A 17185-nucleotide genomic window follows, 5' to 3' on the forward strand; every position below is an offset into this window, starting at 1 on the left:
TTGAGAATAGATTAAATATTGTTTGTCTTTAATAATATCTTTGTATAGTGTAGTCTTGGCGAAATTTGTGATTATAGAAACATAATAGTCTTTGAAAATATAATCATAATAGTGTACAAACTTATAATTTCAATTAATTATAGTCGAATTTAGACTACCGGACGACCACTAGTTATTATTAATACGTGAAGCAAAAACTTTGTACCCCTTTTTACGAAAATTGCGCGGACGGAGGAGTATTAAATTTCTCACACTTATCTATACTAACATTATAAAGAAGAAAGATTTGTTTGTTTGTTTGTATTGAATAGGCTCCGAAACTACTGAAATGTTTTGAAAAATTATTTCACTGTTTGGAAGCTACACTATTCCCGAGTGACATGGCTATAATCTTTTTTGAAAAAAAATAAAAATAGGGATGCTTACTAAAACTCCAATAATGTAACCCAAGGTGTAAAAAATTACCTAAAATATTCTTAACATCGCGTGCCCTGCGAAAACTATTGATGATAGAATAAAATAATGTACTACGACTTTGTAGAACACATTATTATTTACAAAAAGTGTCACGACAGCATATTTCTGACTATTATAGTTATGCCGCATTAAGTGTTCTTTTATTTAAAAAAATAAAACAACGTCAAATTTCGATGAAATTTTTGTTAAAGACCCGCTTTAAGGTGCTACGTGTATGTCTAGATATGTGTAGGTTACTGGTTTTGAGTGTGTTTTAAATTAGACTAGTTCTCCCCCTCCCTCCGCCGTACAGCCTGGTCGTGGCGAGAGCTTCTGTTAGCCAGGAAAACTCGGATAAAGCGAGGACGCAGTAGTTGAACCGGAGCGAGCCGCTAGTAGAGAATATATTATAGAGAAGGAGTGCACAATGCTAATATTTTTTTAAAATAATGCATTACATAAGATACTTTAAATCAATAAAGAAAACATTACACACACTACCATGACACAACACATACATAAAAATATACTCTTTGTTTACTGTCAATTGGGAAACTTTTGTTATTGTTTAAAGTTTGTGGTCGAATTGAAAATAGATTAGTATTGTTTGTTTTTTAATATTATTGATCTACAATGCAGTTTTGGCGAATACTGTGATTATATGATCGAATTATAATAGTGTATGACAATAGAACCATAATAATTTTTTAACTTCTAATTTCAATTAATTATAGTCGAATCTCGACTACTGGCGTGGCCACTAGTTTACAGAAAGCTGCCTAATGAGGTTTAATAAGGGAAAATGTGGTCTACATGAGCTTACTATACGCAAAGAGTGGTGATTCATAGAGCCATTTACGTGTCTAAAAAATTTATATATATAAAAATGAATTGCTGTTAGTTGGTCTCGCTAAAACTCGAGAACGGCTGGACCGCTTTGGCTAATTTTGGTCTTGAATTATTCGTGGAAGTCCAGAGAAGGTTTAAAACGTGAATAAATATGAAAATGCTCGGAATTATATAAAAACAAACAATTTTGTTTTTTCTTTAATTTTGTTTGTTTTAAGTTTATTTTATACAAAAGTTTCGGTCATTTATATATAGATTGAGGCGCTACGAAGTCTGCCGGGTTAGCTAGTCGGCAATAAATATTTTCAGGACATATCGTTTATATTAAAGCTCACGAGAAATATTAATGGCAATTGCTTTGATTAGAAGTTTGGAGGAGTGGTGAGTGATGATGGTTGTTATCCATCGGCGGACGTTTATTCATGTAATATCTATTGTCTATGGGCTTCAGTAACCGCTTAACACCAGGTGGGCTGTGAGCTCGTCCACCCATCTAAGCAATAACAAAAAAGTCTTCAGTGAACACATTAACCCTTTTAGTGCTGAGCTTATTTTCATATATTTTACAGGAATTGCTAACAGATTTTTGAAAAAAGTACATTATAAATAAATTTGAACTAAAAAGAAGTCATGGTTAAATTCACAGCAAAATAATTTGAAATTGTTGTTTATAAATGTTATTAACTTACTTACTTATTATTAACTCATGGTAGGCAGCGGCTTGGCTCTGTCTGTGGTATTGCTGAAGTGCATGGGCGAGGGTAATCACTCACCATCAGGTGGGCCGTATGCTCGTCTACCTACAAAGGCAATAATTTTTTTATTTTATTAAAAACATTATACTATATGCGCGCGGTAAGATAGGTCCGTACAGAACGATGCCTAATATCTATTATCAAACTGCGCAATAGTCGGTATTCCGACGCTTCGCACTTTATACGCATTAATACAGAGTCGATCTATCGTCGGTTCGCGCTCAAAAGGTTAATGCTGTGTAAGTTTGGGGAAATTTAAATGAATGAACTTTGTTGTAAACTATAAAAAAATATGTATAAACCAACAATATTTTAGTGTTTCCGCATTAATTTTATTGTTAGTATATTTATTTATACTTCACGAAGTCCGTAGATCTATATAAATGCTTCTAATTATGATTATAGACATTTTAAACATTACCTACTCTGCTTATAAAACGCATTTCTGAAATCGATACGTGAGTTAGGCACGTGCCTTATGTCTTTACATAAACGGAAAATTGTAATTAATTGTTTAAAAGCTAGGTACCTATATAATTACTTGTTGTAGTTTAGATTCGTTGTTGTTTATTGCAAATGCCGCAAAAATCCAAATACTACAAATCCAAATCTACATAAGAGTAATAATAAAAACAATTTGAAAGCAAACCGCTTCTAATCTATTTTACTCGTAATCCTCCTCCTCCGTGCGTCGTGTTCCTCAGTGCTGAGGGTCGTGACCTTTACGGAGTACTTTTCTCAGGACTATGTTCCTCCATTCACTCCTGTCTTCCGCGCGGTGGATAGCGACATTGATGCTGGATTCCAAAGTCGTCTTAATCTGATCGGACCAGCGTGTGGGACTACGCCCCCTAGGCCTCTTTCCTTCCACTTTGCCGGTGATGAGAAGTCTTTCGAGATTGTCACCCTTTTTCCTCGCAGCGTGGCCGAAAAACTCTAAAATCCTACGTAAGCTAATGGTGGGGAGTCTTGAGGAGACGCCTAGTTTTTCCAGGATTGATACGTTTGTCCGATGCGCCGTCCAGGGAATAAAAAAAAGGGCGTAAAAAAAGCACTCAACAAAACAAATACTAGTGACAACAAATTTGGAAAAGTTTATTTTTTTTATTGCTTAGATGTGTGAACGAGCTCACAGCCCACCTGGTGTTAAGTGGTTACTGGAGCCCATAGACATCTACAACGTAAAATGCGTCACACACCTTGAGATATAGTTCTAAGGTCTCAGTATAGTCACAACGGCTGCCCCACCCTTCAGACCGAAACGCATTACTGCTTCACGGCAGAAATAGGCGGGGCGGTGGTACCTACCCGTGTGGACTCACAAGAGGTCCTACCGCCAGTAATTACGCAAATTATAATTTTGCGGGTTTAATTTTTATTGCACGATGTTATTCCTTCACCGCGGAAGTCAGTCGTGAACTAAACTTTTCTTTTGATCTTGATTTTTATACGAAAAGTAATTGTGTATTTGTATGTAAAGTAAGAAGTGTTAATTAATAAGTTAGATTAATAACGCGCGACGCACGCCGCACTTGTAACCATTAGCCGACAGAAGTTTGACAGCTAATTGCTCCAATTTAACAATCAGGAGTTTGCATTTCATGTACCTACCTACTTCTTGGGAATATCGGATGTTTTGTTCGGTTTCTAAAGTCCTTTAGTTGTCGAGAAACGTTAGTAGTGCGAGTGAGAGTGTGTTTTAAACGGGGTGTAAGGGAACGCAGCCCACTGAGTTTCTCACCGGATCTTCTCAGTGTGTCGCTGTTCCGATTAGCTAGGGCTAGTGTTAGCAAACTGTTTCAGGTTGAGCACGTGAGCTCACTTACCCGTCACAGCGTATCTGGAATTGCCTGTTAAACTACCAATGAATAGGCAAGGGAAAATGGAATGAGCTGGATAACATAGGACAGAGTGTAATGCAGTATTAGATGACATGAAGAAGGAGGTCCATGGTCCTGCCGAAGCGACGCCCGTGTTACATCAAATCAAAAGAGCTGCCTTTGCTTTAAAGTACCTATTTACGAAACTTGAATCTCTAGTCATAGATACATCCCACTAAGTTTCTAGACGGATCTTCTCAGTGGGTCGCGATTCCTATCCGGTGGTAGATTCCGCGAAGCGCTGCTTTTTCTAGGGCCAGTATTAGCAAATATTCTCAGGTTAAGCGCCTAAGCCATATCCATCAGGGCGTAGCTGGAATAGCCTCTTAGGCTACCAGCGAAAAATTTCAAATTATTATGACATTACTGAAGTATGGTAAGAACGGAATGGATCGTTAAGATGTGAGTGAGAGAAAACGGTAAGAAAGAAAAATGAGAATAACAGTCATAATGACAGAGAAAAAAGAAATATGGCGAAGACGATCGAATGAGCAAAACGTAAGAAAGTTGATAATCGGAACGGAATCATTTTATTTTATGTGCCACAATCCCAATTCTGCGTTACTCTCAATGCTATATAATATTGTTACGCCGGCTAGAGTAACGCCCTCTGTCGTCAAATAGCAGAAACGAATATCAAAAGGACTAGTAATACCGAGAACGCTCGAGAAATGTAAAGCCACCTATTTAGCGGAAACACATATTATCCAAGCGACTGGTCTTCTTACCAGGAATGTTCTCGATAATTGTAGAGTTGTTATTACGACTATAAAAGCGTGGCAGAGATGACATGCAGGCAACTAACTGCCTTAGTTAGTAATCGAATCTATTCGAAGCGAAACAACGAACAGATTACCTGAAGCGAAGCGGAAGAAGTGAATTGCGAATTGTAATGTCTTCCTTAAGTTTATTAAGTGTTGAATAGAATTTTAATTTGAACTTCGGTGAAAGTTTTATTTATCCTGAGCCCTGTGCGTAACAATGTGTTTACAATTTATGTTCGGACGCACGTCTAATAACTTTATTAGGTACATTTTCTTTCGTGAATGATCTCAATATTTGGCCGATGGACTCATTTAATTACATGTCACTACATATGCGACCAAATTAACTAACAGCACACAATGATCAGCCACAAGTGGTAACATTCGCTTATTATTATTATTATTATATTTCGAGTTCAGCTTGAAGAGACAAAATGTATTCTTTTTTTATTTAGAACATAGAGTTGTTGTTCAATCTCTGTTCTATAAACTACCGGTTTGTATGGCGGGAGCAATGTCGCGACCATCTTGTTTGGGGCTGATCAGGAGTCAGGAGTGTTGTATCGACAGCGGGATGTTGTCCGTTATTTATCGCGCCGGTTGCATGCACAGCCCTATGCCTCCTCCCATAAGCGAGCGTTGCTCTGCGGTGCAAGTTACAAGCTCTTTGTGAATTGCATCGATTTACTTATGGTAGGGGATATTGAGAGCTCAGATTTATTTTTAATTGCCCGTGTAGGCAGACGAGCACACGGCCCTTTTTTATTTATTTTTTATTGCTTAGATGGGTGGACGAGCTCACAGCCCACCTGGTGTTGAGTGGTTACTGGGGCCTATAGACATCTATAACGTAAATACAGCACCCACCTTGAGATATAAGTTTTAAAGTCTCAGTATAGTTACAACGGCTGCCCCACCCTTCAAACCCAAACGCATTACTGCTTCACGGCAGAAATAGGAGAAATAGGCAGACTAGTGGTATCTACCCGTGCGGACTCACAAGACGTCCTAACACCAGTATAAGTTCATCTCTCTTCTACACTAAATCAAATTGGAGTTTAGCGTTTCCGAGACATGCAAGACTAGATTTTTGTTAACCCACCACCAGGGGGATATCGAACCTCGCTTCGCATTTGAAGTGTTAAAAACAAATCAAAACGCCAACAGCTCATGAATCGGACCATCCCACGATAAATTTATTGAGCTCGATCCACGCAAATCCCGAAAGTCGTATTGTCTTTACGTACCAATAGTGCCGATGGCTTTATTCAGAAGCTCCCCCGACGTTTTGTGCTTTGTATTCAACTTTTTGCGGCTCGTAATTAATAATAAGTTGAGAATTCAGTTTGAAAGCTCATTGAAAGCATCTAGGTATTGGGTTATTGGTTTTTAAAAGTAATTAATAAGATGGCCAGGTTAAACAGCGTTAAATTTGGCTTGTGTTGCCTAGTATAGAAGCATCCCATCTCTTCCCGTGGGTGTAGTAATGGGACTCAGTAGGGTGAGGGAATGAATAGCAGCGTTTCTTGATAATACTGCGACCTGCATTTACTGGTGTTACGCGGCATATTATGAGCTTGCAAAACTTGATACCACAGTCCAGCCTATTTTGACTCCGAAACAGTGATGAGTTTTGACTTGGAGAATAGGATCAACCTCATATCTCACGGTGGGCGACGGTACTCACACTATTATATCTATGAGCTCTGCTCTGCACCAACTGAATCACCAGTCACCTAGAAGCGTTTAAAAGATAAATGCTTGTAAATAAGAACTATTCAACAATTGCTATTTTACAATTGCTACCCGTACTCACCCGCTTCGCTGGGCATTTAAAATTAACATTATCATTTATTGTCATTATTATTAAGGAGTCTATCACTCATATAAATATTAGCCTATCCATTAAGTACATATATATTTTTACATGGATACCATGTTTCAAGATAATCGGATGCATGGTTCAGTAGTTATAACGGAACATCTGTAAAAACCACTGTAGATTTATATATTAGTATAGAAGTATAGTTATAGACTATTAATTGTATTTGTCCCTTTCGATCGTAAAACATGTATTCGGGGATGATTGATGATGTTAGATTTGAGATGATGGCTTCTTGAATCCAGATTGACACCACCCATGTTTTGGTGTATAGGCAGGTTCCTGTGAAACTTTTAATGACGCATCAGCCCTCCTCAGTGGACAACATGAACCCTAACTAATGGAAGACTTTTGATCGCCATTGTTGACAGGTTCTACGAGACATCGCAAACAAACGGCGCACATCCCGAAGACTTCCCTCCTCACGCAAAAAGACCTCCCCCCTCCAGCTTATTCACGACCTCCCCCTTTTTATACCCTCTACCCAGCAACGCGAGTTTGTTCGAATACGGCCACTACCAAGGGTTTCATGCCGGACACAGTGATTCTGGATTTGAAAGAAGAGATGGTAAGTTTAAACGGAATTCAACGCGAGGATTTGCAACTTAAAGGGTGCTAAAATATCAAGAATACATCTCTTGAGACAAGTTACACTAATACCTGTTTGCAAGAGAACATTAATAATATAAGTTTGAAGTCGTCGTGGCCTAAAGGATAAGACGTCCGGTGCATTCGTATGTAGCGATGCAACGGTGTTCGAATCCCGCAGGCGGGTACCAATTTTTTCTAATGAAATACGCACTTAACATAGGAACAACATCGTGTAATAAAAATCAAACCCGCAAAATTATAATTTGCGTAATTACTGGTGACCTGTGACTGGACACACCTCTTGTGAGTCCCCATGGCTAGGTAGAACCACCCCACATATTTCTGCCGTGAAGCAGTAATGCGTTTCGGTTTGAAGGGTGGGGCAGCTGTTGTAACTATACTGAGACCTTAGAACTTATATCCCAAGATGGGTGGTGCATTTACCTAGTAGATGTCTATTGGCTCCAGTAACCACTTAACACCGGGTGGGCTGTGAGCTCGTCCACCCATCTAAGCAATAAATAAATAAATAAAGTAGTACCGACTAGCTTTTACCCGCGACTGCGCTCTTGTCAATACAGAAAAAAAGCACTCACGGAATAGTACCTTTTCTGAAGCAAACTCTGGTGCTCTATGTATTTTTCTGTAACCTTAATTACGCTTATGCATTTTCATGATGATCGGTGGAGTTTCTTTCTTTAGGATATTGCTGTGGATTTTGACATTTGAGTTCTATTTTTTAATACGCTTTTTATTAGCTTCAGACGTAGGTATGTATGTGTGTTTGTAACGGAATCTTTGAACATGATTTTGACCCCCTTCAAAACGTCGGATTAACTATAAATTTGTTATGCTTATTAAGGACCGATGGCAATTCAATATTTAAAAAAAATATTGAAAAAGAATAAACTTGAAAAAATTGAAATTGAACAAAAAAAATAAATGGTACATTTTTATGAACAGATATGAGTAATCCTGAACAGCACTATTTTTAATTCAAATTTATTTTTTATTTTTTAGTTGAATTTTCTATAAAAGCGTATTCTGTTAGTTTTTTTAAATTATTATTTATTTATTCTATCAGGTGGTATTTCGGTTCGAGATGTCTCCTCAATGAACGCGCCGTTCGAGCCGCGAGGTTCCAGTTCCTCGTCAGTCGGCTTACTCAAGACCGATGATGAGTGGAGGAACATCAACACCATGCTTAACTGTATCCTCAGCATGGTAGAGAAGACCAAACGGGCTTTGGCTATATTACAGCAAAGAGGTAAGTTTTGCCGCGATACTTTTTTTATGATTGAAGGTTTACTGGTATCCAGGAGGGGTGGGTTTTACTAACAGCTGCTCGAGCGCCTCCAAAGGAGCCCTAACAACTAAAGAGCAGCTGCTTCGCGAATGAATCTACTACCGGATCGGAATCGTTACCCGACTACTGAGTACAAAAATTTCTAGACCAGTTGCAAACATTCGATGTGCATGCAAAAATTTCGCATCAGGAATTTCAAATCGGATATTTTTGTCATGGTTCCGACTATGAAACTTGTACGTATGTGATCGCTTGTTCGAAAAAACTGCTCAGGAAGACTAAGTCTTAAAAGAACAACAAGACTTCTTTTCTAGACCTATAACAAGAACTACTTCCATTTGACTCCATACAGAAACGGGCTGTTCGGATGGTCGATAATCCCGTTCTCGCGGATCGCTTGAAACCTCTGGGTCTACGGAGGAATTTCGGTTCTCTCTGTGTTTTATACCGTATGGTCCATGGGGAATGCTCTGAGGAATTATTCAAGATGATCCCCTTATCTCTTTTTTATCATCACACCTCCCGCCATCGGAGCATTATCTGGAACCGCTGCGTTCATCGACAGTACGTTTCCAAAGATCTTTTTTGCCACGTACCATCCGGCTTTGGAATGAGCTTCCCTCCACGATGTTTTCCGAGCGCTATGACATGTCCTTCTTCAAATGAGGCTTGCGGGGAGTACTTAATGGTAGGCAGCGGCTTGGCTCTGCCCCTGGTATTGCTGACGTTCATGAGCGACGGTGACCACTTTCCATCAGGTAGGCCGTATGCTCGTCAGCCTGCAAAGACAATAAAAAAAAGACCGCTATGCGAGTTGACTAGGTGGCAGCGAACCTTGATCCCGCAATACCTTTCAGGAGTGGAGCCGCCAGAAAATAATGATATCAAAAGAACTGCAAACGAGATCATGGCGGCGGCCGTCCGGCAGACTGAAGAGCGAGTGGCAGAGGTTCGGAGACGGGCTGAAGATGCTGTCAATCAGGTACGTCATTAAACCATCGTTATTACCTCTTTTAGTACCAGTATTTAGATATCTCACTCGCAAACTAAAAACTAGCCGACAGATGTACGTAGGTGTGATAATGTTAAAAATCCGATTTTTTTTTTATTGCTTAGATGGGTGGACGATCTCACAGCCCACCTGGTGTTAAGTGATTACTGGGGCCTCTAGACATCTATAACGTAAATACAGCACCCACCTTGAGATATAAGTTCTAAGGTCTTAGCATAGTTACAACGGCTGCCTCACCCTTCAAACCGAAACGCATTACTGCTTCACGGCAGAAATAGGAGAAATAGGCAGAGTAGCAGGTATCTACCCGTGCGGACTCACAAGACGTCCTAACACCAGTATAAGTTCATCTCTCTTCTACACTAAATCACACAACGTAAATGGGCCACCCACCTTGAGATAAGTACTAAGGTCTCAGTATAGTTACAACTACTGCCCCACCCTTCAAACCGAAGCGCATTACTGCTTCACGGCAGAAATAGGCAGGGTGGTGGTACCTACCCGTGCGAACTCACAAGACGTCCTACCACCGGTAAAAAATGAAAGGTCACATGATGGGGAGCTTTGGGCCTCAAGCCCTAAACTGTCTATTGCATACTGTCCAGGTAAAAAGGCAGGCTCTGATAGAGCTGCAGAGAGCCGTGGGTGCGGCGGAGAGCAAGGCGCTCGAGCTGGTGGCGCCGGCCGCCCCTCCCGCCGCGCCCGCCGCCCCGCCCGCACACCCCGCGCACCCCGCGCCGCCGCTCAGCCCCACTCCAGCGCCACACCATACGGTGAGGATATCAGTACACTACCCGGCATTACTAGTCCCGTGACATACAGTGTAGATTCTGCTCGTACAGACATACATGTCGCCGAACAGGATCGAAGATTATTTGGATTGTTGATGATCCCGTTCTCATGAGTCGTTTAGAACCCCTAGCTCTGCGGAGGGACTTCGGTTCTCTCCTATGTTCTTTATCGTATGTTCCAAGGGGAGTACTCCGAGAAATTGTTCGAAATGATCTCTTTATCTCTTTCGCGGTCATCGTCCTCGTCGAACCCGTTGCTTGCGACGAAAGGCTCGGCGAGTAAATTAACCCACAGAGACAGCCCAAAGAGTTTCTCGCCGGATCTTCTCAATGGGTCGTGTGTTGGATCTAGTGATAAATTTTGCGAAGCACGGCTCTTACTAGGGTTCCTGTTAGCAACATCGTCAGGCTTCAGCCCCGTGAGCTCACCTACTAGTTAAGGTTACGCTGATATGGTCCGTGGCAGGAGTCACCGGAACATAGCTATTTTCCAGTGCGTTACCAGAAACCTTTGTGCCACGTACCATCCTGCTCTGGAACAAACTCCCCTGCATGGCGTTTCTTGGTGTAAGAAAAAAGATGCAACGTCGATTGTCGATTAATGTACATAGAATTTGAACTTAACAAATTGTTGATTATAAATTCAACAATGCTACCGCTTTTCTCAATACCTGCAATAAAGGATTTAATCTATTTAGGTAATCTAAGTATGGCTACGTTAATTGTTGCAACAAGGAGAAATTCCGTCATCAAGAATGACACCGCTCACGTATCGGGACCGTCAATTGATCGTGCAACACTAGAGCAGTCGGCCTCCTCATCCAGACTTCTGCTCCTACCCTTTTCAATAGAAAATTAGAACAGTCGCTGTTCCGTAAAATCCTAATAAAGTTATCGAAGCAAATTTCAACACCACGCAATCGTCTATCACCCTAAGACTCTTTAACGTCCTCTTTTCAAATTGTCAATTCGTTCCAGTGCTGCTGGAACTGCGGCCGGAAGGCTCAAGAGACGTGCTCTGGATGTAACTCGGCGCGGTACTGCGGCTCCTTCTGTCAGCACAAGGACTGGGAGAACCATCACCAGGTAACGTGACGCGGGTGTGTCTGTCACATCCTGGTTGGGGAATGTCGCAGTACCGGTTTCGTTATAACTGTCCTACTTAGGTACAATTAAAGCTTTCTTGGTCTAGCAGCTTAATAGCCCATCTTTTTTATCAGCAAAGAACAAAGTTAGCCCCTAGACATATCAGCACGAACCCGTTACCATTTCGTCAGTCAGCGGCCAAGATAAACTTGCTTATGATCCTTTACAATGGTAGCCACTCGGTGGAAAATCTTCCATTTATCCTTTTCCCAAACCAAACGCTGGTTAAATATTGGAATCATCCCAATTTAAAAGTCAGTAGTAATTTCTGTCATCCATATCAACTTTCCATTCGCAGGTGTGCAGCGGACGTGACCAGAAGCCAACGGCTCTGATTCGAACCTCTCCCCCGACCACGCAACCCAGCCTGAAGCCGCGATCGACCACCCCGATAGCTGCCGCCGCCCAGCCCGACAGCCGCCTGTCCCTGAGCACGCTGGGCACGGCCGAGCGCCTGCTGACGGCGGAGCGCCCGCTGGCGACCGGCGCCGACCGCCTGGCGCTGGCGACTCTGTCAGCGGCCCAGAGTGCCGGCGGCGTCGGCACCAAGAAATGACGCACCAGCAAGGATGTCACCGTCAAATGTCCTAAAAGAGTCAGAAGATGAACCTTGTAACCAAAAAAACTTTGAAGTTTCTTTAAAACGTCGAGAATAATTAAAAAAATCTTAATAGTGTAAAGTATGTTTGGTTGATCACGATCACTAGCGTTTAGCGAAAATTGTTGAAGCTCTACAAAAGCACCACACAGCGGAAAGGTAATCTGCCTAGAAGCAATTAACATTAAAAAATTAAAGCATCTCCCTAGCCGGCGTCACTCAATCCGTATTTGACTACCCAAGTTTTGCAAACTGCAATTTTCAAAGTTTTCACACATGGCCCCTGTGCTCGAGCAATGACTGATAATCATTCCACCACCTCGCCTCCGAAGCTCCATAAAGCTGTATGTTTTAATTTAGGATATATCTTCACACCAAGCCATCCGGCAGAGGCTTGCTCACACAAAATCATTAGCCATTTACGTATGCCAATCGTAGGTGGCCAGGTCCGCGTTGTAATGACATTAATTCACTAATGTCAACTGTCAAATGATATCACTGATGTTCGCAATCAGCAACCTTGTGAGATGCAATAAGTCTTATTATGTAAACTAAAATTAAAAGCTACTTCTGCTGATTCTTCTTCGACTGATGGTCGGCTTCCATAGGTTCCTACACAACGATACTACGGGTGCTTTTTATACGAAAATTGACAGGCCGTTTGTAACTGTCAATGTACCTACTATTGTTCAATGTTTTTATTTCTATTGTTGACGTTCATAATGCATTACCGGGATCTCACAGTTGACAATCTGTTAGCCCTGTTTTGACATTATTATTATCATTAGGTAAGTATGCATGCATAATGCATGTGACACAATTCGAAAAAAAAAAACTTAAGTCAAATTAATTTAAAAATTAATTTTATTACTATAGCATTATGTATGATTTCCATACGATCTTGATTCATAAATATAAAAGAGCATTAGAAAATATTGAAATAAAAAATTAAGCTAAAAAATTTTTCTGTAATTTTAGGTAAAAGGTTTTTAGGTAAAAGGATTTCTACCAAAGATATTTAGTTTAAAAAAAATTCAAAGTTTATTTTTGTGTTAGTTTTATTCCGTTTTGTAAATAAAACGTAGTGCCATAAGTTTATATTAGAATACCGACTGTCATTAAATATTGAAGTAAGTAAGGAATTACAAAAAGTATGTCAAATAATTGTTGAAATAATTGTAATTTTACTTATACTTTTATTTAGTTTTAACACAAAATAAATCATATAAATTTGTTTTAATATCATAAAATAATATATAATCATTAAATTATATTAAAACAACTTATACTGTGGCTGTAAAATCACTAGTCCCCTGGTCAGACTTTTTAAGTCATCCGTCACTTTTGTTAGTTCTTTAAATGTCAATTCCCATTTCACGAAATATCAATCACAAATTATACTCACATCATAAAATTCATTTTATGATTTTAAAGCAAAGAAAAACCGTGTGAATGATATGGTAAAAGCTATCAAACATCACAGATACAATTTCTTTTTGTCTCTAAATTGTTTTAAATATTACCCTACCACCATATCCTCCCTATTTAGAACTAGCTTCAATATACCGATGACTTTTTGATAGTTTATTGAACTGGATATTTATTTGTCAAATGTGTAAATATCGATTTTCAAATGATTAAACTTTCGACGGGATGTGTAAAGTCGTTGAGTTCCTTTTTTAATCTTATGGTATTAATGTTTCGTTATAAAATACACATTACTTGTAAGAGACAATTGCACTAGTAATGTATAATTATAATAAATGTATTATTGGTGTTTATTTTCCCGCACTCACGGCCTCATGATTTTCTCTGCGTGACCCGAGTACATTGTCGATGTGGTAGTGAGTCATAATTCTGTATTCACACAGGATGAGTGGTCATCGCACGTTTTCCGATATTCGGTGTTGAAAGAAAGATGGTAATTAAATGACAAAATCAGAATACTATCGTCATTGATTGACGCGTGCCATAGACTAATTAAAACGCGTTTTACTTTCATTTCACCGTTAACAATCTAACGCTTTGATTACGAAAAGAAGAATCAAAATTATTACATTCATTAGTTTTATTTTTTCTACCAATAACCGGTATAGTGACGTCTGATTTATACAAACAGCCCGATAAATAATACATTTATTATAAGAAACACCAAATACTGGTAATTGTAATTATTTCCTCAGCCGTAATGAAGTGCAATATTAACATTAAAAGATTTGTAAAAACATAAATTAAAAATATTCGAATTTAGTAATTTGTAAGAATGTTGTATGGCGCAACTAGCCGCCGCGCTGTTTGTCTGCAATCTACATTATCTATGAACGAATTTTAGGCGCCAAAACTTTATTTATTTTATAATCAAATTTTATTTCTTGATTGATTGTTAATCATCGCTCATCTCTAGTCTATTGTTTTAACTATAATGAAAATCTTTTGCTACACTTTTCATCGATATCATTTTCAATCTACTTTAAGAGAGTAAAAATGTCTAGATTGTGTTGTTGCAAATGAAAACATTTTGTAACAAGGGCGGTTAGTGTGCGTGCATTTGTAATGCGATTTCAACGTCAAATAAAAAGTTTTGTTTGAAAATGTCGTTTTCTTTCACGTTTTAAGATTCACCCAAAATAAAACAATTAACATCTCAAAATTAAAACAAAAACTATACAGTTTAAAAAAATATGATCTCCATATTTACCTCGGTGTAACTATTTCTAGCTCACACCGTATTTGTTTCTTTCAATCGTGTCTGAACTTTGATGTTGTCTGTAACTGCAGAACGCAAAGTGACGAAAAATGTTATTGATGAATATTGAATTGAAATATGATCAGTGCGCTTAGTGCGAGTTAGTAAAAGTTAACACAAATTGTATGCAGTTGGAACAGCGCCCCTAGCGGCAAACGTAGACAAACATTCCAATTGATCTAGGTCATACTTGATATACACTGAAACTGCGATACTTTAAGATAAATATTTTTTTCTATGAAAACTAGCGACATCTTGTAGCGAATGCCCCTAAACTTTTATGTTAAACACAGAAAATAAAAAAATAATAAATCATCCAAGTCTTTATTTGTTATAGACAAATTGATTAATTTGTATCATATTGTGGTTTCTGAAAATTTACAAAATCCGTCATTAAAAATAAAATATAGGATAGGTGATATGTTACCGCTATCTACAGGAGCAATGAGTAACTAATCGAAGCGAAGCCATCTAGTGGCCGACGCCCGTAAACGTTTTTGTTGAGTGCTCTAGTTTCTTATTTATAACAAATTTATGTGTATTATCTATGATATATGTAGACGCGAGATAAGCAAACTACGAAAATATTTTAAATTTGGTCGTTGCAAATGAAGGACACAGACTGCGGGAAGAAACGATAAGAAGCGGCAGTTCTGCGTTAAAGGAAGGATGCACAATACCTTTATGAAGTCCTTGCTGCAGACTCGTACCACTCCTCGATGAGAAACACCAACGATTTCACTTATTTACGTATTTAACATAACAAAGACACGAAGCGCGCGCGCGGTTGTTCAGCCATATTTTTTCGTCTCGATGTCACCACACGATCTCGCTCGCACGCGTCCGTAGGTAAAGTGCCGGAGAGGGATGGGACAGGATTTGCAAAACCAAATTAAAATGTTGCTATTTTTCGAAACCTAAAACTAACTAAGTTTTAAACCAGCGCAACCATTCCCCCGGGCTTGAAGGGACGCCTTCAAAATATTATCTAACTAAAACGTGTATTATCTAACTAAAAAACTAAAAAGTGTATTATCTAACAAACGAATAACAATAAATTCAAATAAGTACGTTACGTTTATCTACTATTACGCTATGTTCCTACAAGAATTAAGAATTTATACTATATCTATATACAACTAACCTAAATAATATGAAAATCTAAATGAGCTACTGGTTGGGTAGTGGGCAGAGTCGCACCACGGGACGCAAATACGATCCGATCGCTGTCTTAACCCGTGCGATGCGTGTAACTCCCGTAGAGTCCGGAAACACTTCTTCCACGACACCCAAAGGCCAGTGTAGAGGAGGCGAATTATCGTTAATCAGAATCACCACCGAGCCGACGACGACTGGATCGACCGGCGTGTTCCATTTGCGGCGTGATTGCAACGTATGAAGGTATTCCCGTCTCCAGCGCTTCCAAAACGATTGAACTAATTTGTCTAGCAAATCGTGTCTAGCAAGAGTAGTTAAATTTTCATCGATTTCTTCCGCAGGCAAGCATTTCAAAGGCGTGAGATTCAAAAAATGCGCAGGAGTTAAGGCAAGCGGTTCTGAAGGATCACTAGAGAGTGTTCTACATAAAGGTCGTGTATTCATTACCGATTCGATCTGAGTGAGAACAGTACATAGCTCTTCAAATGAAAGAATTGTATCACCTATAACGCGATATAGATGAGACTTTAAGCTTTTGATATTAGCCTCCCAATTCCCGCCAAAATGGCTAGCTGTCGGTACATTTAGGGACCAATCAATGCGATTTTCAGCTAAGACGTTACCAAACTCTGTATTGTGATACTTTGAACTAAGAAATTCATGAAGTTCTGAAAGCTTGCGTTTAGCACCTATATAATTCGTTCCATTGTCCGAATAAATTCTACCCACCGGGCCTCGTCTAGATAGGAACCGCTTGAAGGCTCCCATGAAACTAGCTGTGCTTAAATCACCAGCCAGTTCTATATGTACTGCGCGCGTAGTCATGCAAACAAACAAACACACGTAAGCTTTGGTAGAACGAATACCTCGCCCACGTGTTATGGTAACCTTGAAAGGGCCAGCATAATCTGTACCCGTGTGAATGAAGGGTTTAGCGGATTGAACGCCACGACAAGAACGATGATCCGCCATTTCAGGGAATGTTGGCTTACTTAGGACGAAGTCGAAAGCAAGGCATGCATTTGTGTATCCTATTCCTAATTAAATTACGAGCAGAAAGTATCCAATACTTCTGACGTAAGAGCGCCATCAGCAGGTCAGGACCGGCGTGACAATTTAATTTATGATGATATTCGACAAGTAAATTCAAGATCGGATCTTTTCTCGGAAGCAAAATGGGATATTTCTCGTCGTAGCTCAAGTCAGAGTTTCTTAAACGTCCCCCTACTCTAATTACTCCATCTTTAAGAA

The 17185-nt window shown here is 39.5% G+C and overlaps 1 protein-coding gene across 3 annotated transcripts in view; it reads left to right on the forward strand.

Annotated features, from left to right (window-relative positions):
- Positions 1–14622, forward strand: part of LOC101742156 (protein CBFA2T1) — a 95470-nt gene extending 80848 nt beyond the window's left edge. For all 3 annotated transcript variants that reach the window (XM_012690252.4, XM_038018108.2, XM_062674436.1), the window contains exons 7-12: positions 6958–7154; positions 8262–8444; positions 9341–9465; positions 10101–10268; positions 11265–11372; positions 11731–14622. In XM_012690252.4, the coding sequence (XP_012545706.2) occupies positions 6958–7154; positions 8262–8444; positions 9341–9465; positions 10101–10268; positions 11265–11372; positions 11731–11988 (1039 nt within the window). In that variant the 3' untranslated portion in view covers positions 11989–14622. The remainder of the gene's footprint in view (positions 1–6957; positions 7155–8261; positions 8445–9340; positions 9466–10100; positions 10269–11264; positions 11373–11730) is intronic.
- Positions 14623–17185: the final 2563 nt, after the last annotated feature.

Source organism: Bombyx mori, chromosome 20, assembly GCF_030269925.1.
Source record: "Bombyx mori chromosome 20, ASM3026992v2".
Classification (NCBI taxonomy): Eukaryota; Metazoa; Arthropoda; class Insecta; order Lepidoptera; family Bombycidae; genus Bombyx; species Bombyx mori.